The 26,197-nt window shown below is 42.5% G+C and overlaps 3 protein-coding genes across 4 annotated transcripts; 1 reads left to right on the forward strand and 2 right to left on the reverse strand.

Moving 5' to 3' along the window:
• The first annotated feature begins 9,789 nt into the window (after positions 1-9,789).
• Positions 9,790-12,178, forward strand: LOC6615857 (achaete-scute complex protein T8). Its single transcript, XM_032726193.1, has one exon. It carries the CDS (start codon positions 9,960-9,962, stop codon positions 11,409-11,411), a length of 1,452 nt encoding a protein of 483 aa, XP_032582084.1. The 5' UTR covers positions 9,790-9,959; the 3' UTR covers positions 11,412-12,178.
• Positions 12,179-16,054: 3,876 nt separating this feature from the next.
• On the reverse strand, positions 16,055-18,278 carry LOC6615858 (cytochrome P450 4g1). The gene has a single exon (XM_032725402.1). It carries the CDS (start codon positions 18,161-18,163, stop codon positions 16,493-16,495), a length of 1,671 nt encoding a protein of 556 aa, XP_032581293.1. The 5' UTR covers positions 18,164-18,278; the 3' UTR covers positions 16,055-16,492.
• Positions 18,279-19,961: 1,683 nt separating this feature from the next.
• LOC6615859 (exportin-6) lies at positions 19,962-25,534 on the reverse strand. Of its 2 annotated transcripts, none has more exons than XM_002040193.2 (11): positions 25,348-25,534; positions 24,724-25,247; positions 24,084-24,239; positions 23,619-24,001; positions 23,207-23,403; positions 22,661-23,115; positions 22,053-22,602; positions 21,818-21,987; positions 21,540-21,749; positions 21,023-21,458; positions 19,962-20,813 (listed from the first exon to the last, which is right to left on the reverse strand). In XM_002040193.2, exons 1-11 carry the CDS (start codon positions 25,348-25,350, stop codon positions 20,736-20,738), a joined length of 3,162 nt encoding a protein of 1,053 aa, XP_002040229.2. In that variant the 5' UTR covers positions 25,351-25,534; the 3' UTR covers positions 19,962-20,735. The 2 variants fall into 2 exon arrangements, with proteins under 2 accessions (XP_002040229.2, XP_032581005.1); XM_032725114.1 differs by having other exon boundaries at positions 22,661-23,097; positions 25,348-25,533.
• Positions 25,535-26,197: the final 663 nt, after the last annotated feature.

Here is a 26,197-nt window from a genome sequence, read left to right on the forward strand (position 1 = left end):
TGATTATTATGTTGAGCCTAACTAATCAATTCATTCTGCATTGTTTTGAAAGTCTTATAATTAGTGTTACCATTATTAACTACCGCTGGTTAAGGTTCGCCACAATCGAAGACGGGCAGTAAAAACCTTACGGGGCAAACGAAATCTATTTGCAATCTGAGAACAATTTATTTATTTCTTTCGGTGCATCCGTCCTTTCCTTTGTTCTTGGCGCGCGCGCACCTGTAGCGAGAAAAGGAAAGCAGGAAAAGGAGCAGCTGCCCCGATCGAGGGGATACACCAGGATACGCGGCGTCCATGGGCAGGTGCAACATTTACCGTTTCCCCCAGCCGCGGGCCAACCACTGGAGAAAGGGGAGAGGGGATGAGTTTTAGAAGTACACAAGTTGGGGCACAGGACACGAGCCACGACTCCATTAAAAGGAATCTTTGAAAAAGCCATAACGATGCTGGCTGCTACAGGGTATTTACTTCTGGTGCAAAGGGTGCATTAATTAAAAAATATTTCCCATTAAATATTTGATAGTCTACACAATGCTTTTTTTACAACATTTAAACTTGTATTAAATCTATAAAATAAGAATGTTGTAACGCTTTTTGTATGTGACGAAGCTATTTTAAGGAAATAAGGTCTTAAATCGCTTTCCTCAAAACGAATGAAACCGTTTCCACTTCATCTGTTAATTTAACAAAAAGTTATTTATGTCCCAAAATATTTTCTTTGAGATAACAGAAGCTGAGTCTCCATAAAATTCATATTCCCGCTGCGACGATGACAATAATAACATTACCCAGTGACAACAAAGCGATGAATTTATGGGATGCAACCCGAGCGCAATCTAGCTGGATTCTAATTAACCCAAAGGCCCCAGTTGTAGATCGTTCAGATATCAAGTAGAAAGCAAACAGGTAGCATATTCGATCTCCAGGCGATGGAACTACTGTGCAGGTGTTTAGGGATAGGAATATAGAACAGTAGGTGGGCATCAATTGTGCCTCTTTCAGGTTTCTGATTTATAAGATCATCACCCACTGGTTATATTTTGTTCTTGTTTTCGTTTTTTTATGATAGATATGGAATCGGGGCGTTTTGTTGTGCAATCAGTAGCAAGTAGGAAATCAGTTGTAGTAGATGGGATTTCGCTATCGATGACATTTTCAATGAAGGAATCCAAATTGATTTGTTGACGTTTACAGCGGAAAGGGCGGGAAGAAGATTCCGGGAACAGAAAGGGAATCTTGAAATCCATTGACCCGTACACCTGTATATATGCCTTGCTATTAGTCAAGCAGTACTAATTAGGTTGCCTTGTGACTGCAAAAAACCGAAAATTAAGGAAAATTCTCAGCGAAAATTCTCAGCGAACCACACGGTGGTCCCTTCATCGAGGGAAGCCAAATCAATTAGCCCGACAAGACAGCCGATGAAAGGGAATCCCCGGTTCTTCTAACCAGGCACCGAAAAATCGAAGGAATGAAGGATGATTTCGAGTTCGGAAGCTTACCTTCCCTTCATTTCCCGGGCTAAATGTGTGGTCTATGCCAATCATGAACTTTACGCGCTGCCTTCATTAGCCGCCAACAATCTTGGACAGTTTATCGCACTCCTTGACCCCCACTCCCATCCGCTCGGCCCAAAAGGTTCCGCCGATAGCGCCGAGCCACATCAAACGAAAGAAACCGAATCTGAATCTGTATCCAAGTCCACGGGTCCTGCGGTCCGGGGCCCATTATAAAACTGATTTGCGAACTCGAGTTTGAGCAACACTTGAATGCGGAATTTATGCTTGGGTTTCAGAAATTCTCCTAGAGCAGTTCTCAGCCACGCCCCTCGCCCCGACACTAAGAAAAAATTCCCAATATGTCTGTTTAGTTTGATTTCAGAAATGTTGGCCGTCCAATAAATTAACAATGGAATCAATTTTCTACTTTTCATTACGCAAGCTTTACTTGTTCAGATGGGTAAAAAAAAAGTAAGCCTATGTTTTAAAATGCTTTTGTCAATGCTAGTTTCAGGCTTGGTAACATTGGTTTTTTTTATGTGTACTTCTGTTTTTTACCGCTGCCCATGTAACGAGCTGGCAAAATGACTTAATTAGTGGGCTGCTCGACTGGTTCGCTAAATGTTAACGAGTCGTTGCGCTCCAGAAAGCAGAACATCTCACTCAGCATTAACAATTAAGCCGGGATTTGGGATGATCAGGCTGCTAGGCTGCTAGCCCGCAGGGTAAAGTCGATTCCAAGATCGCCAGACCAGACGAAAAAATCCTTATCTAAATAGGCGCGTCCCGAAGTACAAATGGTCAAGTGGATAGATAGCTGCCTTACAGGGAGTCTAATTTGTGAACAGTTAAATAAACAAACATGGCAGAGAATCGAATTCAAGATCTTTCGAGACTACTGAAGAACACTTGTCGGCAAAGTCCTCTGATGAAAAATGTTGCCTTTTGAGACACGCCGACGTTTTGATAAGGACTCTCAAGTGTGGAGTGTTGCCTCTTACTGAGAGACACGCGACATAATACATAAGATATGTATATGTACATTAATACCAAATCGAGGGATCGAAAGTGCTGTAATAATTCGACTCAGAAACCAATAGTATTACTTAGCAGGAGAACGAATAAAATTAAGTTAAAATAATTACGGGTCATAAAATAAAATAGAAGATAATAGAAAGCGCATTTATGTTTTGTTTTATAAAACTGTTGGTTTCTATCTTTACCGATATCTGTACATTAACCAACACCTTATCAGATCAGAAAACGGGTTAAGAAATTAGGTGCGCCCCTCTGCCTTGTTAGTCCTTTCGCAGTGCTTACAAATTTCTCAGAAGGTCTAATCCTGTGAGAAATTGCATAAAAAACCAAACGCGTCAAAATCGCAAAATTCAGTCGAACATCACGAACTGAAATTTTGCAGCTCGAAAAAATGAGGGGAAATTCATTTTCCCAAAACAAACGTGAGAGAATATACAGGACCAAATGAATTCCCAGAAGCTGGGATCCGTGATTATTTTATTCCATTTTTGTGGCTAAAGCCAAGACAATGCAAAAGGACGCAGGAATCGATGATATATCTTATTGACACAGGCTGACGCACTCCGAATGGCAATAATGCAATATTTGCGCAATATTCCAGAGCTCTGCAACTATGAAAATGTTGTGGCTGCAGCTCGAAAAGATTTCGCATTGGCTGAACAAAACAGAAGCCCTTTTCGTGAGGAAAGTAAACATTATTTCGGGCAGAACCGTCTTCCCTACCTTCTTCAAATGGGCTCATCCAAATGTCCTCTTCCTGTTATGTTATTAAATTTCTTACAGTGCACTGCAGTCCTTGGATTTGATTCTATGCCTTGTAAAAACACCCAGCATGTGGGCACATTCAACCGGCAGATCCCAGGATTCAGCCAGGCAAAGTCAACACAAACTGAGAAAGGAAAAAGCAAATATCACGAACTACTGGAAATAAGCAAGGACGAACAATGCGGGGGGAACAGTTTTAATTGATCAGAAATACAAACAAGTGCAAAAAAATCACGCAACAATGCCAGAAAGAAGTTTTCTGAATGGCCAAGCATGCCATTGTTTGCTTGGGGCGTTGGTCCTGTTCCTTTTTATGTTTTGGGTAAACATTGATCCTTCGATTCGAATGTCCAAAGAACAGGGGAGTGATTTGATTTCAGGACCAGTGGATTCATAAAAAGACAACAACTCTAGTACCAAAATTAAATTCCACGAAATTGCCAGAGAAAATTAGTTTTCTGATTAATCTTTTGGAAATAAAGGACTGCGAAATAGACAAAAAACATAAAATGCATTTACACTTCTTGGAAAGCAAACAGATTTTCTTTTTGCGAAGAAACAATTTGTCAACTTGTTCTGCCTAGATATATATATATATATAGGTTTGCGTACATTTTTTAATTTGACATCTTTTTATAAGCTTTTGTAATTAAGAAGTTTTAAAAGTTGTTGGCCTGAATGGCCTTTTTATAAGCATTATATTAATTTATTATGAGCAGCAGCTGGCAAGAACTATGTTTTTCGGTAATCTTATCAAAAGACTCATATTTTTCCCCTAGAAACGAATGTCGGGCACAAGTGTCTTATCAGCGGGGAGTTTTTTGGGCCACAGGCTCCAGTGCAGTCCTTGAACATCCGTAGAGTCCTTGTGTGCCGCATGCCAAAAGTGCCGTACCAACAAATAATGGTTGATGTCGACCAAATTTGAATTACTAGCTTCGGCGGACTTCAATCGCTGTTTAATCTTGAGCTGAAATTTACTTTTGACGCATTTCGAGCAGCAGCAGACAAGTCCCACTTAACGGATCACTCGAGTGCATTTAAATCCTCGTCGGAGCCAGATCCTTTCGGCTGCCTAACCGCAACTTACCGACCAAAATCCATAGTTTGAAAAAATGCGGAATTAAGGCCAAAGAACTCAACGATGCGTAAATTTCTCTATTTGCCAATTTGCCTGATAGCAATTGAAAGAGTTTGTAAGTAGGCAATCAACGCTGAACACAAATCACAAAAAAAGGAATCAACGAAGACATCGCAAGAAACCTGATCATTAGTATAGCATAGTAGTCGAAAAGGGGTTACACATAATAGAAAAAAAAGATCGTCCTTCTTTGTTGCGAAAACTGCAATTCAACTTCAGGAATTGCAAAAGTAGGTTAAAGCGGTTCTGAAAAGGAAAGATACGGCTAAATTCCCTGGTCTACTATTATCCGACTCAACAAATCTCAAGCAGTATTTTTTAAGTACTTGTATGCTTTTCATATCACAAAGCAGAAAACATCTTTAAGAATTTGATCAATTCAATTGCACAAAATACACATTTTCTAATATCAATCTCTTAGACTAATTTTAATCCTTTCAGGTTTTTTCTTCGGCCACGACAGCATCCAATACAGCTTCCTTATTACAATGGTTCAATTATTCAAAGTATAACATTGTTTTCATATTTAAGCAACCAAGTAGAGGTAAAAACTTCCAAGAACTTTTACCGTATACCAATTCCGGCCCGACCCGGGAGTCACCGCCCATTCATCTAGATGATACAAAGGCGGGACGCAACCAGTTCACCAGACACCTGCGACTGGCACGACTTTAAGCCTTCAAAACTGGCAGCGCGTGCGGTCAGCGGACTTGCAAGTTGGAGGGGTTGGTAAAATGGTACAGGATCGTCAATTTCATGAAGGTAAAGGGGTCGAGGGGAGCGAAGGAACTGAAGACACGCGCTCAGAAATGTGCCTGTAAAGCCCGAGTGGGCAAGGTCATTTTTTCCACTAATCAAAGTGTTGTGCCCAAAGAGCTGCTTCGAATGTCCTTCGTAGAGCGTAGATATTTCGTGAGCGGCTTATTAAAAATTGTACAAATTGTATTTTGTCTAGTTATTGTGCCTAATAATGTATACCCTCGCATGATATTTTTAGTCAGAATTACGTTGTGCATGTATATCCATCCGATCATCGTTTTAACGAAGTGTGTGAAGAGTGAATTTTACGAAATTTGCATGCCGCCTGCTTTGAATCCTTTATAAAAAACCGTTGCGCGTGCGCATCCCTCTGCCCCGCCACCCCCTTCTCTCACCGCCGCCAACAGGTTTCTGAACAATGACTTCTACCCTCCCGGCATTTAATCGGTTACTCAAATATAATTTATATTTCACTCCCGATTGTTCGCAAAAATAAATGTGCTCATTGTTTGCCGTGCTTGTAGAAAATTTCGTAACCAGTTGCAATCCTGTTGCTCCCGATTGTCGAGGATTCACCCTCTAAAAGCATCATCGGACTGCACAACTAAACACTACCCACCCATATGAAAGTGCAAGGATGCTTCTACTTCGTCCTGGGGTTACGTTGTCATCACATTTATATGAAGTGAAAAATAGTTTAGGACTGCATAGTTCTTAAAACTATGTAAGGGTGTAAGGATCGAGAGAACTACACATGTTCAAGCCCATATTGAATGATTCACGAGCTCCACCCACAGTCTGAATTGCCGATTTTCAGGCAGCTTTAGCTGTTGGTCGAAAGTTACCAGCGATCCCTAACGCAAACACCCCTAATCCTGCCGGAACTTAATGCCCAGGACCTTTCTGTTGGCATTGTTTGCTGGCACAGGGGTTGCTCTAAAGGGAGCGAGACGGCAAGCGCAGAAGGAGACCCGAGTTCAATCGCAGAGCGGGACAGACGAAGGGCAGAGCTGTTGAACGATTGCTGTGCAGCAGGAGCAGATGTTTTTCGCGGTGGAATGACGATGCAGGATCGCTGGCGATCAGCGACCCCAGCACGGGACACGATACATACGGAATATACGGAACTCTATGTATATAAACAGAACAAAGGGCATTAGAGCGGGAAGGGGCTAACGAGAGGGAGGCAGAGCAAATGCGAGGGAGATCCACGAAACTTGTTTTTGGGATAAACGCAAATTAGACTAAGAAATCATTGAACGTGCAATCGAAATTTCGAGATATGTATAAAAATGTAATATTAAAAGGCCTGACTTTGGTGCCATAAAATATACCGCACATACTTTCATATACTCTTAGCTTTTCCACTGTGTATTGCCTAAATTATAGTCCTGCCTTATGTACCCTTAAGCCTCGAGCGATATATGTCCAGATTTGATCAGGATCGATACCGGGATAAGATAGAAACAGCACCTAGCTCAAAAGAGAGGGAGCAGTAGGGGAAGAGAGTAAGCGAGAAAGGAGATGACAAACGAAAATTGAGAAGCCAGGTGAGGGTGAGGATAATTTATTATTGTTCGGATACCCCCGAAAGCGCGCCAAAGGTCCCCGATACCCAAAAATCCAAAGACCATGCGTTTGGTCGAAGTGTCCCCGGCACAGAAAGAAAAATATACATGTACACACTTTTTGACAATGTTTAAAAGTGCATTGATATAACATGGTGTCTTTATTTAATACAACAAATATATATATATATATTACATAATATTTACGTTTTTAAAAAATTTGAATAGTGCTTGGGGTATTAGATATCACTATAAAAGAAGAAGAGACTTGCTCAATCCGGCTACGTTACAAAAGACACGACGATGGAATGCGCATATAATTGTGGCATGATTCACCACATTTATTTCAAGATGGTTTTTTTCCGTGTAGGATCTCAGGTAGAAGAGGCATAGTCACACAGACACTCACTCGCACGAATGTAGAGCACAAGGCACGTGCGAGATCTGAAAACAATTTACCACTCCGATCAGCGTGAATTGTGAGTTTCACTTTAAAGTCGAATGCAGACTTTAAATGGAAACTCGCTATTTCCCCATTCATTTCAAAGCGGCATTACAACTGGCTCGCTTTTGCTGCAAGGACAGGACACAGTTTACCCCTAAAATAAATAGGAGAAAAGATTCGGCAGTACCTTTTTCCCTCAATTTTTTTGGCTTATTTGAATTTAGTTTATAGTTAGAAGGAGTTACAAATCTGTACACCAGTAACTCTTTCACGATCCGATGGGGGGAGTATGCAATAAGGAGGCATCGTCAGAAACATTTCGTTAACAGTGTCCCAAAAATGGTGTTTACCCGTAGAGCGAGTCCTTTTGTGTAGTTCTCGGCTGGGGTCCTTTCACTTTTCCCCTGTGCTCGACTCCAAAGTTATTTCAAGGACTTCCACGGAAAGACTTCCGTTCCATCAAGTTTCCAATACTCATAACTCGAAAGACGAAATAATAATATAAAAAAAAACAAGAAGCGGTGAAACAATTTATGAACGAACAACTGTGCACAGATGCTAAATGATGAAGCATCCTAAAGGATCCACTTGAGTCAACGACGAGTACACACAGAATATGGGCCCAGGACATATTCATCCGGCGCCTTTCTCCGGTTACAAACTGGAAAATGAAGAGGGAACTTAAATTTTGAAAATCAAAGCGACTTGAATGCGTTGTCAGATTGATTTACGTTTTTGGAGGGTCAAGCCAAATAGAACGACTTCAGATTTCTGTAGATCCTGGAGGACCCAGTATGTTTCCACGCTAGCGTCAATTCCGTTTGCTCATCTGTTTCATTACCATTTGGCGTTTCTTTCGTCTAAAGATATTTTCCCATTGAAATCAATGCGTTTTTAAAATGCAAATAAACCAGAAACCAGAAACCATTCATAAATTGTATTTGCCTAGATTGGAACATTTCGAGCCGCCAAAGATAACAGCCAAAAAAAAATATTTTTAAAAAACCAAGAGTGACAGGACTACAACCCAGAATTCTATTTTTAAGAACGTGGGAGTAATTTGGAAAAGATATGCCGCGTCCTGGGGGGTTATGCAAGATCTCTTAATCAAAGAATAGTTTTCAGCAAAACATTTTTAAAATTGTTTGCGTGTAATAATTTGGAATTTAATTATGAACTATTTTCTTGCAGTGGACGAAAGGCGTGGCTGGGGCAAGGAGCCGTTCCTTGAGATGAGTGCTCCGATGCGTCGTCAAAGTGGGACGCAACCGAGTCAAATCCTCTAGGACAACAAAGGACGCCGAGCGGTACTTCCCAGTACTCAAATGCTCCTCAGTACGCACAAGCGTTGACTCCTTTTTCTTTGAGAGCTCGTCTGCATAATTAGGAATGAGGACTTGGCATCCTGGATCGAAAACCGGTAGACGGTCGTCGCAAGTTTCTTCTCCCCGCCGGTTATCCTGCGCTCAAGTCCTTTTCCTTGAACCTTTCAAGTGAACTCAAGTTTATAAATTGTGCAGCAAGTACAACACACACACACATATGTATACTCCTCTATTTACTCAGGTCTGTTGGAAACTACCTGAGAGGAAGGATCAAAAAAGTTTATTGTAGCACACGAAAACTTGTTTGCGCAGATATACCTAAGCTCCAAAAAAAGGAATAGATTATAAAACTAAAGTACTGTTAAAATTATTTTCCCACCAGACTAATTGCTAGATATTTTTTGCCCGACGAAGAAAAAACAAGAATGTAGAGAAGGATGCGTGATTTTCCACCCCTTAAAGGATTTAAATTTGCTCTCTGGCTTCTTGTCAATTTCAAACATAAATTGTAGCCCTGTGAATTACTCAGGACATTACTTTCGCTGTATATAATTGCTGTTTATTAGCTTTGCAATAGGAAAATGATTTTGCCAATGTCAGTCCTGGTAAATTTATATTAACCAGTAAGGGTTTTTGAAAAAGTCAACTATAGGTGATCCCGAGACAGTTTTCGAATGAAGAAGAAACCAGTCCTTGGTTTTAGCTATAAGCTGAAAATAAAGATTTGATGCATTTCTGCGTTATGCATGACGAATATAGGAGGTCTAAGGTGATCTATTAGGATCTTCTGCAGATTCCTAAGTGGTAGGGCATACCTTGAAAACCAGGGCTGAAAAAGCTCCTTAGGGAATATACTTTTTATTATATACATACATATATGGTTATTATAATGTCCATATATTTATAGGGGCGGTATATAAGCATAATGTTTTTGCTGCCGATAAATAATGAGAGAGAGCGTGGCGAAATCCACCCTTGAACCAGGTGGACTTTTTGGCTCGAGTTGATCAGATGTTAGTTTTCCCAAAAGCCGTACTCTATATAGTATATATGATAAAGGTGTATGTGTGAGCGATCGAGAAGGGACACCCAGTCTAGGGGATGAAAAGTCAGGCCCTTTACATAAGGGATACGCAGGACCTCAAATGCCTTCTGTTCTGTATGTGTGTGCTCTGTGTTGTGTATGTCAGTCAACGAAGTCACTTCCGTTGGGTTTGCGTTTTAGTTTGAGTTCGGAGTTTAGGGGCACGCGACACAGAGCGCCAGCAGCTGTCCTGATGCAAGGACACGGAAACCATATTACATCAGTCACCAGTTAACATTCACTCAAGAAGGACTACCGTGCTAAAAGTACACCCGCATTCGCCACCAGTTTTTCTCCCGCCCACAAAAAGCCACGAATTAAAAAACTTAATTATGGCCGCCTTAAGCTTCAGCCCATCACCTCCTCCAAAAGAAAACCCCAAGGAAAACCCCAATCCAGGAATAAAAACCACGTTGAAACCGTTTGGAAAGATCACCGTTCACAATGTTTTAAGTGAGAGTGGCGCCAACGCCTTGCAACAGCATATAGCCAATCAGAATACCATTATTCGAAAGATCCGGGACTTTGGCATGCTGGGCGCTGTTCAAAGTGCCGCAGCCAGCACAACTAACACCACACCCATACCCAGCCAACGGAAGAGGCCCCTGGGAGAATCCCAAAAGCAGAACCAGCAGAATCAACAGCTTAGTAAAACATCAGTGCCTGCTAAAAAATGCAAGACCAACAAGAAGTTGGCGGTTGAAAGGCCCCCAAAAGCAGGAACTATATGCCACCCTAATAAAAGCCAAGGCGATCAGAGTTTTGGAACTCCTGGAAGAAAGGGTTTGCCTTTGCCACAAGCCGTTGCCCGTAGAAACGCTAGGGAAAGAAATCGCGTGAAGCAGGTTAATAATGGATTTGCTTTACTCCGGGAGAAGATTCCGGAAGAAGTATCTGAGGCTTTTGAGGCCCAGGGGGCGGGTAGAGGGGCAAGCAAGAAGCTATCCAAAGTGGAGACCCTCCGCATGGCCGTAGAGTACATAAGAAGTTTGGAAAAACTGCTGGGATTCGATTTTCCACCTCTTAACAGTCAGGGGAATAGTTCTGGTTCCGGCGATGATAGCTTTATGTTTATTAAGGACGAATTCGATTGTCTGGATGAACATTTCGACGACTCGCTGAGCAACTACGAAATGGAGGAGCAACAGCCTGTCCAGCAAACTTTATCCGAGGATATGCCAAACCCTCCGCAAGCCAGTGATCTCCTGCCTAGTTTGACTACATTGAATGGGTTGCAATACATCAGAATACCAGGAACCAACACCTACCAACTGCTGACGGCTGACTTATTGGGCGATTTGAGTCACGAGCAGAAACTTGAAGAAACAGCTGCTTCGGGCCAGTTATCGCGATCGCCCGTGCCACAAAAGGTGGTAAGAAGTCCCTGCTCTTCTCCAGTTTCACCTGTCGCCTCGACTGAATTGCTGTTACAGACACAGACGTGTGCCACACCGCTACAACAGCAAGTAATCAAACAGGAATACGCCAGCACCAACATTAGCAGCGGCAGCAACGCACAGACTTCCCCGCAGCAGCAGCCGCAAGTTCAGAACCTGGGATCGTCGCCTATTTTACCCGCGTTCTACGACCAGGAGCCCGTGAGCTTCTACGACAACGTAGTCCTTCCCGGATTCAAAAAGGAATTCAGCGATATTTTGCAGCAAGATCAGCCTAACAACACAACCACTGGCTGCCTATCGGACGAGAGCATGATCGATGCCATTGACTGGTGGGAGGCACATGCACCTAAATCTAATGGTGCATGCACCAATCTGTCCGTTTAGCCGAATTTCTGCACATCACGCATCTCTGAAAAGTCAATTACTTTTTTTGGCATACTTTTTAAATGATTTTAAATCCTCACAGCAGAAGTCTGTGGCAGGCCATTCTATCTAAAGTTTTTTTTAATCAAGCCGTGACTGAGTCATTGTGTAAATATCAATTTAAGCCGATAAAGGAAGATAACTTCGGCCAGCCGAAGCTTATATACCTTTGCTGTTAAAACCATGTATTTAATATGAAAGTTCGCACACTTTCGATGAAGTTTAACACATTTATATGCAGCTATAAGATATAATCGTCCGATTTCAACAAGTTTTGTATATTCTCCCAATTCTTTAAAATATATGTACATTTCTGACTCTTGCTATGTAACTTGTACGTATGACTGCTAGTCCGAATACCAGTATTGCATTTTTCTGCATTTTTCTTTTACATCACCAGACATGCCGGTGATCATGAATATTGCTGCACTGCTACCTTCAGACATATTATAATATCTTCTGCAAGAGTGTGACAAACTGAATGTATGAACACTACATATTCAAAGTCAACTAGTGATATAAACCAAATCGAAATAACCTTGTAAGACCCAACCACAAAATAGTTATCCTGATAAACGGCTTAATGTTGAGCCGGACTAACATAGTGTCTAGTATTTAAAAAAAAATTATGTATTTCTATAACCATATTTTTTTTATAGATTTAAATGTAGAAACGTTAAAATGACAAGCAGATAATATATATGCTTTATGCTTTTAAATAAATCCAAATAAATATGAACATTTCTAAAAACTTCAGTGGTTTTATTTCTCAACGGAAATAAATACTAACACAATTTATAATTAGTACTACATTTTAAGATAAAAAGATGTTTTTATATTTTAGAGAGTGTCTTGGGGCACAGTACATCTCCGGTTGTTTATTGCCTCGATATTCAAAAAGGGTTCGTTCTCTGACAGAATTACACTTGGGAACTGAAAATTGGAAAATAGGCGGAGAGTATTCGGATTTTTTTGAACGGTTCCTTTTGAAACATGTGCCTCGATTCATAATGACACAAGTAATTAAAAACGAACCAAAATAAATTTGAGGGAAATGGAAAGAAAACGGTTTTGTGGTGAACTTATATTTGGGACTTAGCCGGCAACCGCAAATCAAGCAAATTGCCTTTAAAAACAGAGTCTGTCTGTCCTCATAAATGTCGAGAAGTGAAAAACCAAAACAGCTTGAAATTCCAATAGCGGCTACAAACTTGAAGTTGTTTTAAAACCTTGTCATTAACATTTGGAAAATATTCACAATTTTTAATGAAATTTAAAGGAATGGTAATATATTTTTTGTATACAAAGTATCCAAACCTTGAGGCACGTCTGTTAATTTGCAGGATATTTTGTCACCCTCACTCTTACTTGGCGCTATACTCTCCTGCCAATTGTACCCAGGACTTCATTGTCCTGCGCTTACGTATTCTCAAGTCTGTCTACCCGTCCCTTTCCTTTGGGACATCTGCCCAAATAGGAGAAAACGGAAGAAAACCAAAAAAAAATAAGAAAGAGCCGGTCAAATGGGTATGGATGATGCAAAACTACATAAGACAGACATACTGTAAGGACAATCAATTGAAATCATTTTTCCATTAAGAATAGATTGCCTGTGCCAAATGATCTTCGCATCTGCAGGATCCGAAAACCAAAGAAATCTAAGTAGTACACTGAGGTCGAAATTACAAGGCGAGGCATTATTTTCCCCATTTCAATTTCCTTTTTTCGCTGTGCATATGTATGTGTTGGCGCGCTCCTGAGCTCCTGGGATCGCCTGCAACCCCCTTTTTCAACAGTTCAGTTTTTCCATCCAGGTGCAAAGGTGTTTTCCTATCATTCCTTTTTCGGTCGTGTGGTGGGTGCGCCGTTCACCGTTAGCAGTGAAAATCTGTTCACGCACCGTTATAATTATTAAATATTGGTAATGCGACACGCCCCTCAACCGTACACCTTCGAGTTTGGGTCGAATTTCGCATTTTAACCGTTTGAACTGGGAAATCATTGCCGTTATGTGCGTTTTTTGTTGTTTGTGTTTTTGGTGAATGTTAAAGGCTTAGGACAGATAAGGAATATGAGCCCTATCGTGTCCTTCGACCGGCTGATTTGCTTTCGTAGCTCTGTGTGCTGCAGTCGCTTCAAGTTGTGCCCTCATTATGCCATTTATACCACGCCTCCATGTCACCATTGAGAGCATTATTACTGGATGCCGTCTGATCTTAAGTTCACTTTAGCGTGTGCGCATGCTCATGCCACTGACTTGATTGGATTCACCCCTACTTCTCCGATCCACTGACTATCCAATTTCTGGGCACATTGCATTGTAGTTATCCAGGCAACCAGATGCTGCCTTTGACCCGCAAAACCCGAGTTGGCTGGAAATCGTAATTGCGATAGGTGACACGAAAAAAAATAAAATAATTTCTTTAAAGTTTAAAGTCTGTAATAATTTTTGGAAAACCATGTCACCTAGCAATCTCACTTGTTTCATTACCTTTGCTTTTTGTGTACTTAAAGAAAACGGCAATGGTTTTGAGGTCTGAACCGCTGATCTCCAGTAATCAGTTGGCAAGCTTATATTTTCATTCAAGGATTTCATCCAGCCGTTTCATTTAGCATGGGACCACAGAGAGTCTTCTCTGGCAAATAGCATTCGTAATACTATGTGTCTTACGAAACTAACTGCCGGTCAAGCCAAGCTACTTAGCTACTTAAGCAGATACTTATACTCCATGGCTTTCAGTTCTTCTAAGTCCTTAAGTGGACGTACTTCAACCCACAATGAGGCACTTAAGTGTGCGTCCGCGCTCAAAATCCTTAAGCGGGTCAGGAAACCAGGTCAAAAAAATAACTCTAGACAACCGTTAAAACCAAAAGCGGGTTAACACTTTATAGTACCTCCTGCGGTTCGCCTAAGCCCTCTCCCATACTTTTCCTACTTCCTACTTCAACCATTGATGATCTGCGAATAGCTGACAGATCTGAGCTAATTCCATTCATTCCATTCCATTTTATTTCCATATCTATACACATATTTCGAAATTTTTACCCACCATCAATTTCCGTAAATGGAGCCCCGAGCAAGAGACTTGAGGATAACACATGTGACTTTCGTCGTCCAGTTTTAGAAGCAATAAGTGAGAATGCTCCCCAGGTTTGGTTACACATGTTTTCCAGGACATACTTCTAATGTCACTGAATCCACGTGGGCCTCATACCCTGTCGTCCTAGGACTATATTCCCATGTTTTGACTTACGCACCCAGGGTGGCCACTCGGATTATTCTAAGTATGAAGTACAGTATCGACATTGAGTCACCAGGCTCGATTGTATGACAGACACAATTTTTACTCCCGCTCACTCCAGGGAGCGTTATTTTGTCAGTTTTGCATTGATTGAGATGTCCTGGTATGCAGCTCATCGTTTAATAGTTTCCCCAGCTCTTTGTTTGGCCTTTTCTTCTCTTGACAAGGCCATACATTCCATCCCAAGCATATCCCTTTAGAAAATGGCAATCAGTACTTAAATTCGGTTGATTGCAATGACCACCCATTACGGAATTTCCAAATAGACTATAAAAAATCTTTTTTATATATACTCACAATATATATACCGTTGAAACTATCAACAAGCAATGTAATATGAAAATGGCAAGAAATGGCAAGGTAAAATCAAGCTGTGTCAGTCTCAAAAGGTAAAATATCAAAACTTTAAAGTACACGTGCGAGTTTAAAGCCGGCGGTCATCAAAGTAAATCCTGGAGTGTCACGCATGAAGGACATAGCCCACAATCTGATATCCAGATTGTGAGGAATTCCGCCATAAAAAATAAAACGAATGTGCACAAACTTCCGGATGCCCAAAGACATTGGATTGGATTGCAGACCCCCAGGTACTGCCGCTATTTGCCTAGCGCAAAAAGGACAATGACCAAACAGAATTTTGGTTTTCGGGACCTGTTTCATGCCTCTTTTTATGTCTGCCGAAGATGCTAAAGAAGGGTTCATAATTCAAATGCAGCAAGGCAGGAAATACGGAAGAAACCGAAAGGATTTCCGTTTCGGTTCGTTCCGTTTTGTAAATTGATATTCGGCAATCGATTGCCTAAAGAAGAGAAAGCCGGCTTCTAACGGCGGAATTCAGCTAATCACAAGAAGAGAAGGCTAACGAATTTCCGATGCACCTCCTTCTCATTGACCGCGAAACCCGCGATAAACTGCTACCGATTCCGACACAATAGCATTCGCATTTGTCAGCATCGCAATCTGCATCCGATTAATCGCGTTACAAATGAGGTGTCGACTTAAGATCAGTATAATGCTAACAAATACGAACGGGTACCCAAAATACGAGCGAAACAAAGTAAAGCAGAAAATACCTCGCCAAGGACACCGGTCTGAATCAATATTTTGACATTGCCAGCAGTTTGCAAGCCGTCGATTGCCTCGCATTAGCGCATTAACTTGTTGATTGGAAAACCGCAGAATCACAAGCCAAGTCGACCTGTTCGCATGGTCTGTCCATCGGCATTCAAAATTCTTATAGTTTGGCAAGCTAGCCAAGTCCGTAGAAACTACCACCGCCCAGAAGGAGAACATTACAAGATGTGCAATTACAATTGTTTTGCAGCTCTATCGGCTACGTGCCTCGCATACGTGTATTTTTCATATTTTTTGGGTTTCGTTTAAACCATTTGACTTAATAAATACTAGAATAAAGAAAAAAAAATCACACTACATGGCTACGAAAAAAAAGTATAGATAGTGATAGAAATAGGAGTACTAAACAGGTGAAGAGCACAAACGGTTGCGTTGAATAGTTGGTTAAAAGGATATATAGTATATACGTATACATTATATAGGGGCACCACTCGCTAAAGACCAACAAACAAAAAGATAATCATAAAATATAAAAGTAACGAGTTAAAAAACGAAAGAAAAATTAATTGACTCTCTGGCTGGCGTGTGCGTTGGGTTATTTTTCGGTTTGGGTTATTCATCGGTATTCATCATCTATATACAGGGCTGGATTCGGATTTCTGGATTCTAGGCCACCGTGGCGTACTGACGCTTCTCCAACGAGACATTAAATCCATTCTCAAGCTTAAGGATGATGTCAGCCTGCAGCTTGAAATCTGCCTCCGTGTCGGTGGAGTGGACAATATAGTTCCTCACGATGGTGGATAGCAGGACCTTTAGCTTCAGCATGGCGTACTTGCGGCCCACACAGCTTCTGGGTCCAGCGCTGAAGGGAATGAAGGAGTAGTAGTGCCTGTTGGCCATCCTCTCGGGTAGGAAGTTGTCCGGATCGAATTTGGTGGGATTGGGGTAGATGTCTGGACGTCTGTGCACGCAGTACTGCAGCACGATGACCGTAGTGCCCTTGGGAACCGTGTACGGACCACTGGCCAACTTCAGGTCGTAGTCCAGACGCCTGGCGATAAGCGGTACTGGTGGGTACAACCGCAAAGTCTCCAAAATAACGCGCTCCAAGTATTTCATCTCCATGGTATCGGCAAATGTGCAATCCCTCAGCATATTATCCCCGAAGATGGCCTTCTGTTCGGCGAAGACTTTAGCCTGGATGTCCTTGTGAATGCCCATCATGCAGAGGGCGAAACTAGATCCCGCCGAGGTGGTATCGTGGCCCTCAAACATAATTGTATTCACCTCATCCATGATGTCCTTCTCGTTCCACTCGATATCGGGGTTCTTAGCCATTTCCACCATGGCATCTAGAAGAGCCAATCGCCTCTTGGCACCCACATCATTTTCATCGATATCATCCAGATCATCGCGAAGACCCTCCTTCTTGGAAGCGGGAGTGCTGGCAACAGGTGTAGAGATCTCCTCAACAATCGCACGTGACTCCTCTTGGAAGTTCTCCTTACGATCCTTGACCACCTTGCTGGTCATACCCAAGATGATGTTCATCATACGATCGCCCTTCTCGCGAAGCTTAGTAAACTTGTAGATGGAATCCAGTCGGTACAGTAGTTTCACCTGCCTCTTATGTATGATATCACACATGTCGACGACGGCTTGGGCGTATTCGAAACTCTTGTTACCCTCCGGTAGCTTCTTCACACCCATGGCGGTAGACAACAGGATATCAACGGTGGTCTGCGACATATAGTCATGAACATCAAAGGATTTGCCCGCTTCTAAGCCCATCCTGGCAACTACCGCCTTTGAGTGATCCACAAATGTGGGCACGAAGCTCTTCAAGATGCTCTGGTGGAAGGTGGGGGCAATCATCTTACGATGATGACGCCAATGATGTCCATTGCTGATCAGTAGACCATCACCGAACCAGGGCTTGAAATAGCGATACTCCTCCGCCTTGGTCAAATGCTGGTGCCCACTCAGAATCAACTCGATGTCACTGGGATTGGTTAGGAACACCAACAGGACGTTGCCCAGCCAGGCCTTCATGGTCTCTCCGTACTTGTTGAGGTAACCTAAGCCAACGGCCAGGATCTCGGCATTGCTCAAGCCGGCGGCCACATGAGCCTGTCCCAAAATAGGCAACTCCGGGGGGGATGGTATATTGGCAACCATGCGGTATTCCCGGCTATTCCTGCGCCAATACTCGTACAATGCCATGGCCACCAGGGTTCCTACTAAGGTAGTTAACATAGGACTGAATCCCAGGACCGTCGTCGACGAACTGGCCGCCGCTTGTTGCAGCGTCTCCTGCACTACTTCCACTGCCATGGTTGCTGTTGCTTTTTTGCTCCTGATCCCTGGTCCTCTGGTGCAAACCCTTTTTGTTTTCTGAAGATGGCACTGTTGCTATATCAGCCGCCAGCGCTCAACTGTGAATCGCCATTGACCACATGCAACATTTTATATAGTTCCAAGAGTTCTGGGGGCCATTGGTTAAAGTCAAGCATATGCCACTTCGATTTCCAGTCCCACTAATTAGCAAAGCAAATCAAAGTCACGTACTCGCTTGCGGTGTTACCTTTGGAACCAATGGCTGCACTGCGTCATTGTAGATCCGTATAAGCAGTCATGACTGCATTTCGAAGTCCGTGGTTATGTCTTTGATTTCACGTTTGGTATAGTATATTAATTAAAACCCTTTCGTTGTTCCATTTTAAGAACAATGAATCCTAGTATTAGGAACTTATTTACACTTAAAAATAAAACATTTATAAAACTAGGTTCGTTCCTCCATTGGACGTCGTTTCGTTTAAAGATCTAAACAGCGTAAAATCCGTTTAACGAACTTTTTATTAACTTTCCGTAGTTCTAAAAATAGCTATTTTTGCGAAATTTCCGAAACATTTGAATGAAAAGTGAATGTGTCTACTGTCTTTTCAAGCAACCCTACTTCCTGCGGAAGCCAGGAAGCTGGATGCCAGGATCTGGAATATGCAAACAAGCCATTGGCTGTTTGGCTACCTGTATTTGACGGCATTTACCTGCTGGTGAGCGGAAGTGGGTGATTCTTGGCTCGCTTCCTGACATTTTAATGCTATTCCTTTGTCTTGCTTTCGCTTTTTATTAAATTTGGTTTCGGCGCTTTTGTCCTCGACACCTGAGCAAAAGTATGCAAAAGGAAATATCGAGTGAGTAAACAAGAGAGTATGTAAGCCAGAGACAAAGAAAAGGAAGCTGTCTCTTTTGTGGACCTCGTCTGCAACATCCTCCAGCTACTCCATCGTTATGCGATTGTTTTTATACGTGATCCTAATCACTATATGTTTTTATAGCATTTTGATTATTTGAGCGCGTGTGCAAGGCATAGTAAATAAAATTGGGATCGAACCTTTTATATATGTACTTTCCCATACATTCATACATACATACATACATACATACTCATAGGCCTATGTTTATAGGAACTCATATAAGTAATAGTTTGCAATGATTAAGGTTATGGATGTTCAAATGATAAGCAATTTATTTAAAATATTTTGCCTCTAACTTACCTGAGATTCTAATATATTAATAAAATTGTCTCTCTTGCTTGATTTAATAAGGTTTCTTACAATGACACTACCGCCATTTCCATACATATGTATGTATGTACATTATATATAACAGTAACCGCAAGCTACACTGAAAATTTGCGTCAGATATTTCAGCATTTACTGAAACGAAGGTAACAACAACCGTAAGCGACACCGAAACACTATGAAAACTCATTAACAATGATTTTGAACTAATTTTGCCGTCTAATCACTAATCGTATTCCAACCAAATCTCCGCCTCCAATATCCATCCAACTGCACTCACCAAATTAACCGAAATCACTGAAATCACAGAGTACAGTCAAAATAAAGTTTCATTTCAGGCAACTTAAGACCAAAGTAACGGGATTAAAAGCTCGAACAGTCGATAGTTTATGTAGTGGAAAAGGAAAGGAAACAAAAGAGAGTGATACTGTTTCATAATTCGATCTCTTTTCTGTACATGTGTGCCTATATTATGGGGAGAGAGCAAAAATTGCATTTTCATCCATAAAGCCGCGTAATCAAATATGTGATTGCAAACAACTGGCGAATAAAATGGTAAAAATAGTTTTATTGGACTTTTGATTGCAGGACTTAAGTAATTATACACATACATACATAGTTCAAATCATTACAACGGACTTAAAACGCCTTGAATTTACTTGTGGGTTGGTGGGGGTGTTAGGTTTTCCCAAAATAAATTACATACATGAATTCGTGCCTGGGTTTTTCGCCCCTTCCAGTTATTTTCTTACTTGATACTTTATACTTGCTTACAACGTAACTGATTTACATGTTGAGATATGCTAATTAATTTATGGATATATATGTATATGCTACTAAGATATATGTAGGTATGTATATGTAGTATGACTTTTATCGAGTTGCGGTGACAACACAGAAAGCAGAGTAATCGTATGTTCGTTACGTGGTAGACATAAAACTAAAGATAATAATCCACTTAAACCTATGTACGAAGCTTGTTTTAAGTTAACATTTAATGTCTTTTTTCAATCGGGACGAATGCTGAGCTTTCTAAACAGAAACACAACATCGCACAAGGAAGAACCAAACGCAATCTGGTGGGATGGTGTTAAAACATAGGGCTTTGGGGATACGGCTCACAAGACAAAGGACCTGAAGTAGATGACGGGCAGTATCGGGAAATATGGCTTGCAAAATGCGACAGCAAATTAAATTTAAAAGTTTCAAAAATAAAACAATACAGTATTTTATATACATGCAAGAACCTAATCGTATGCGGCCGTGGTCTACGGAACGAGAATGGGGAGCTGTTGAAGTCCCGCGCGTGAGGAAAGGAAGGCCTACGCCGTCTCATTGAGGTGCACGCAGTGGGCGTCCTGCATGAGCTGCGTGAGTTTCTGCGTAAACGTTGGAATGTCCTGGACAATAAAAAGTGGTACCCATTAAGCGCAAAGTCAGTCATTGAAGAATCATCACCACTTGCAATTTTGTGTTATGTTGAAACAATTGAAAAAAGTCGATATGGACAGTGAGTTTGTTGCAGAAAGTTTAAATCAAAAACGGAAGATAGTTTCTTTATTTGCCTTGCAAGTGGTGTCGATCCCTTTATATTCAGTGTTTGACTCACATTTGTCTGGCAGATCTCCTCCAGCGACGTCTGAGCTACTGGCAAAGAGGCGTGAACGAAGCTCTCGAGCAACTGGCGTCGGTCCACTTGGCCCATAGCATACAACGCCTGCGCAATCATGTCGAAGTGGAGGGAGCCCTCTCCACTCAACAGCAGATTGAGCAAGGCCCGCTGAAAGGAAGCCAGCAGTTGCTCCTTGAACAAGGCGCGTTGATACAACCGACTCCTCTCATTCACATTTTGCATTGAAAAGAGAACGCTGCGCACATTACTCGGATCAGTCCCGCTGACCAGCATCTGGCCATACGCATTCAGGATGGCCATGAAGTGGGCTGGATGCAGGTTGTCGCTGCAGTTGAAGTTGCCGGAGCCACCACCGCTGTGACCATTGGAGAGCTGATTTTTGTAGAAAAACTGCCACTTGCAGGTGAGCACACTAAAATAGAGAAAGGGCGTAAATTCATGACGACACAAGGCACAAGTACAATCTATTTCAATTTATGCAGCATCCTCTCACCTATCAAACAAAGCGTACAACAGACTGGTGATCTCGCTGTTATCGGTTGCCGCATTTTGTTGCTGCAACAAGGGCAGAATCTGCTGAGTGCTAAAATCCAAAATGGAGGGAAGCAGCCCCAAGGAGGCGCTCCCTGGCTGCTCCACGATCAACTTGAACATCTGCAGTATTTTTTCCATCACAGCCAGTCGGCTCAGAGTCAGTTGCTCCCTGGAGACAGAAAGAGACGGCATCATTAGCAAGCACTCACACTGTAAAGAAAGAGATGGGAGACCCACCTACTGCTGACACTTATGAACAAGGTGATCATTTCCTTAATGAACTGGGCCCCCAAATGGGTGGGCAATGTTCGGAGCATGCTCAGGCTAAACTCGGCCACCGTGATGGCCATGGCGATGCTGCTCTGTCCAAAGTTGTTAAAAATCATTAGGGCCTTTGTCAAAATAGGCTGCAAAACAGAAAACGTTAATAGATTAGGATCGGATGTTTAAATTTACTTTAAAAATAAGGCACCTTGAAAGTGCTTGCCAGCATATCCTTGGCATTGCCTCCTGTAGCCTTAAAATACTCAATGAGAGCAGTGAAAGTACCCAGCAAGCTGAGCGTGGTGGCCGCCACCTTGCTCTCATTGGCCTGGGCTAAGTCCAGATCCAGAAAGTTCTGTGCCAGCCCCTGGACATATTCACGCAGCATCCAGAGACGCCTCGGATACTCCTGATGCTGCTCCGGAACGCTTTTCCACGGCAGCACCATGTAGCTGACCAGACTGATGTGTACATTGATGCACACCTGGCGCGGCAATTGGGCGCCCAAGCGACAGCCTGCCTGCAGCAGGCTTTGGATTTGTGGTATATCCAGCAGGCACTTGGGACGTATCACAGTCGATATGAAAAGCAGCAGCTCGCTTGCCGCCTGCTGCACTATAGGGGAGGCAGCCGTTAAGGATCCATTGCAAGCGAAAATGCTGCCCAGAATAGCAAACAGGCGGTGCAGCAGCTCCTCGCCGCTCATGGCTTTCGTTAGCGGAAAGATGCTCCTCATGGCCAGTAGAACTTGAGCGTATCTGAAGAATCAAGAAAGCATAGTATCACATACATCATGCAAAGGAATGCCCCACTTACAGGTTATCCAAATCCGTCTGGAAAGTAGCTTTGTCCATTTCGCTGCCGCCGCTATACAAACGATTGCTTGCGAGGAGCTGTAGAGTCTGCAGCAAACTGTCGGACAGCATCTGCAGCTGGCACTCCATCTCGTCAGCAACCCCGGGTGCTGCTGCTGATGAGTCCATCAATGGGGCCAAACGCACGACCGCCTGGCAGACGGTGGCAAAGTCGCGCAAAATCTCGCCCACATTGGCGCCCTTCAGTTTACGTGCCGCCTCGTAGCTTCGAGCGCTTCCGTGGTCCAATGCGTGCTCCAAGGACAGTAAATACATCTGAGGCCGTGACCAGTGGTTATAGACCTGTGCGAAAACGATGTGTGCACCTCTGGTGTTGGCCAATAGGGCCAGGGACTCGAAGCATTGGTCTAGAAACTGCTGCCACTCTGTGGCGGTGGTCTGAAATTGGATGAGTGTCTAGATAAAATGAAGATCGTTCTAATGCAAGGTCTATTTCTTTGTTTTCGAAATTTGTCACCAAAAAACACTTTAAATAAGAGCTACTTACATCGTCCTCCATGAGCTCGTTGTCCAGCACTTCTAGCTCGGGTTTGTTGGCCTCAAACTGAGTGCGCCTCATGATCTCATCTACCAGCTGGGTGAGGACATTGTTATAACGCGTGATTTTGGCGGGCTGCTGGGCAATGCCTTTGATGATGGGTGTCCAGATCTCAAGCTTTTCGGTGAAGTCCAAGGCGCCGTGTACTGTTTGGAAAATACAAAATTAATACCTTCTGTTATATATCTTAGTCAACGACATTTCGAAATCTCGATGATGAAATAGTTAACATTTGCACGTAACCCATTTTATTTTTATGGCTATTTTATATTTATGGCTACACAGCAAAAAGAGCATCTCAAAATAAAAAATAAGTTAGCATTTACATCTCAAAAGGCAATATTTTTACCATGCGACTCACATTCAGTGGTGCAGCTGTATAGAAGATTGAGAAAGGTCTCCAGCAGGTCTGGCTCCTGCATCAGTTTGCCGGCATACTTGGTAGTGTAGAGGCGCAGCAGCTCCCGAAACTTGTCGCTGTACATCTCGCTCTGCCGCCGATTGTTATTGTGCTGCTCCAGGAGGCTGGTAACGCCGCACATCAAGGGTCCTGGGAAGGGCAGTGGCTTCTGGAGGTAGAGGAGCTCATTCAACACAGAGAGAGCCGCCAAGGAGATGGGCTCGTGGGCTTGTCGCCACTGGGAGAGGTCAAGTATGCTCATAAGGAAGTACTCCGAGATCAGTTCAGTGCGTATCCAGGAGACCAGGTGCTGCACACATCCAAGCAGGTCCAAAATTGAGGAACTGCGGAGTAGACAGCCCAAAGAGATGTTATAACAAAATGTTGTAATGAAAATATGCTCTTTTGAATCTTAAGATGACCCACCTTAATTGATTGTCATTTGGCAGCGCTGAGGTTAGACTAAAGTCCATGAGGGTGTTTGGTATGGTTGTTTGGATGTCTTTGCCATTGATGTGGCATACAGCGATTAGCAGATACTTAGTTACCAGGTCCAGAACATCGGGTACACACATGGAGATGCTACAGAAACACAGGGCAAAAGGGAGCACAAAATGGGTTAGGAAAAGTGCTGTGGCAACTGACTAGTAATTATAGTGCTTTCTTTCAACAAAGCAATATAATATAACTAGGTTAACGTTTCAATTAATTCACATTTAAAAGGTCAGCAGACTTTAGGTTTTAGGCCATATACATATACATATATATATATATATCACTTAATTTTAACACTTATTTATATACCAGAAACAAGAACGGACTGACAAGGGCACGGATTGTGTTATTCTATGATGTGCAACGCAATCGTATGGAGTATAACATAGAGGGTGTATTTAAACAAATGATATAATAATACAAATACGCTGTGGTCGAGAACATCGACCATCTGATACGCGTTACTCAGTTAAAAATCCAAGAACAGTCTTAAACGGACATTAAAAGTATGGGGCTACAAAACCTTTTTTTAAAAACATACGATTTCACTCTCTTCGCTCTATTTACCCACCAGGAGTAGAAGTACTGCTTCCATTCGGTGGTCAGGTCGCCCCGGTTGCTTACCACCTCCTCGGAGGTGATCTTAAGCAGGTTGATGCCAAGCTGAAACCGTGTTTTTGTCAGTTCCATGCAGTGTTGCATGTAATTGGGGTCCTGTTCAGGGAACTCCCTCTTTCCGAGCAGGGCTATCAACTGGGCCAGTGTGTCCCTGTGCCGTTTGGCCACATTTGGAGTGGCTCCCAGTTGGGCATACGAGTTCCAAAGGGTCTCCCGCAGCAAAGTCTTGTCCGTGGACGTCAACTGCGTCCATCTCCGCGTGATTGTGTGCTCCAAGGTTGAGGTGCTGAAGAACCAGAGGAACTGATTCTCCGTGATGTCGGAAGCGGTGGCCACACGGAGGCAAAGTTGCCACGCCTCTGGCTGCGACTTGAAGGCCAAGAGGTTTGTCTCGATTTCTCGTTTCCGGGCATTGGAGGTGCTGGGCTGATAAAACTCCTGCAGCAGACCCTCCACCGTCGTCAAAGATGCGGCGTGCTGCACAGACAGTGGTTGGGTGGAAACCAATTCCCGGTTAGGTGGAATCACTCTGAATCACTCGCAAAGTAGTGGTTTTGGCCCGGAGCCCCCGCCTCACCATTTTCCGTGTCCTGTGCGATCCTTCCGAGTATCTGTGATCTGGATGTAGGGGTCACTGTGAGCTCCGCTTGCTCGCGGTTCTAATTCCGATCGCATCAGCAGTCGGCGTCCATTAATTGCATGGTTTTCTTTGTGTCTTTACACAAAAGGTGGCCAAAATCTACTTCGGGAAACTGAACAAATTCCGCTCGGCTGGCAACCCTGGCCGATAGTCTATAAATATCGATAGTTATTTATATAGATATTAGTGCTGGCTATAGGTATTTTCACATAAAAAAATTCAGCCTTCCTTATTTAAAAAAAAAATGTTTTTAAAACAATGTTAGCCATATAAATATTTTAGCTAAAATTACGAGCGAGCGGGTCCAATTCAAATCAATTATTAGGCGAATTGAATATTATACATGTGTAATAAAATTTAACAATTTATACAATGAAACTTTAAAAGCAATCTAATAAATCTAAAATGCCTCACTATTAAATTAATAATCTATCTAGAACATAGTTACAATACTTTAATTGTCAGGAAACGTATATTTTAAGTACTGTCATTTGTCTTCATTTTTCTACAATATTTTTTAGCGCATTTTATATAGGAGGTAAGACATTTGTCACCTTGTTCCACTAGAATTTAATGGCCTCAGTGCCCTGCACCCCAGTTAAAACTCATCAGGAGTTCAAGAAACCATCGGGAATTCCAGATTAATGCCACGAGGAAAGTACGTAAATCACAAAGGTCGTCGTCGCGAGTTCACGTCCGCGTATGTTCTGCAGCGGGAGCTGGATCGATTCGGGAAGCCTTTGAGTCTGCTGATAAACTACCTGTCAACTGAAAATCAGATGTCTGG

The sequence above is a fragment of the Drosophila sechellia genome, chromosome X (assembly GCF_004382195.2).
Source record: "Drosophila sechellia strain sech25 chromosome X, ASM438219v1, whole genome shotgun sequence".
Classification (NCBI taxonomy): Eukaryota; Metazoa; Arthropoda; class Insecta; order Diptera; family Drosophilidae; genus Drosophila; species Drosophila sechellia.

Excerpts from the sequence above, each read along its gene's own strand:
- LOC6615857 (XM_032726193.1), top strand. The coding sequence starts at position 9,960 with ATGGCCGCCTTAAGCTTCAGCCCATCACCTCCTCCAAAAGAAAACCCC.
- LOC6615858 (XM_032725402.1), bottom strand. The coding sequence starts at position 18,163 with ATGGCAGTGGAAGTAGTGCAGGAGACGCTGCAACAAGCGGCGGCCAGT.
- LOC6615859 (XM_002040193.2), bottom strand. Across the intron at positions 24,002-24,083 it reads CCAAATGACAATCAATTAAG|TTCCTCAATTTTGGACCTGC; the intron begins GTGGGTCATCTT and ends TCTACTCCGCAG. Across the intron at positions 21,988-22,052 it reads TGCTGGCAAGCACTTTCAAG|CCTATTTTGACAAAGGCCCT; the intron begins GTGCCTTATTTT and ends TCTGTTTTGCAG.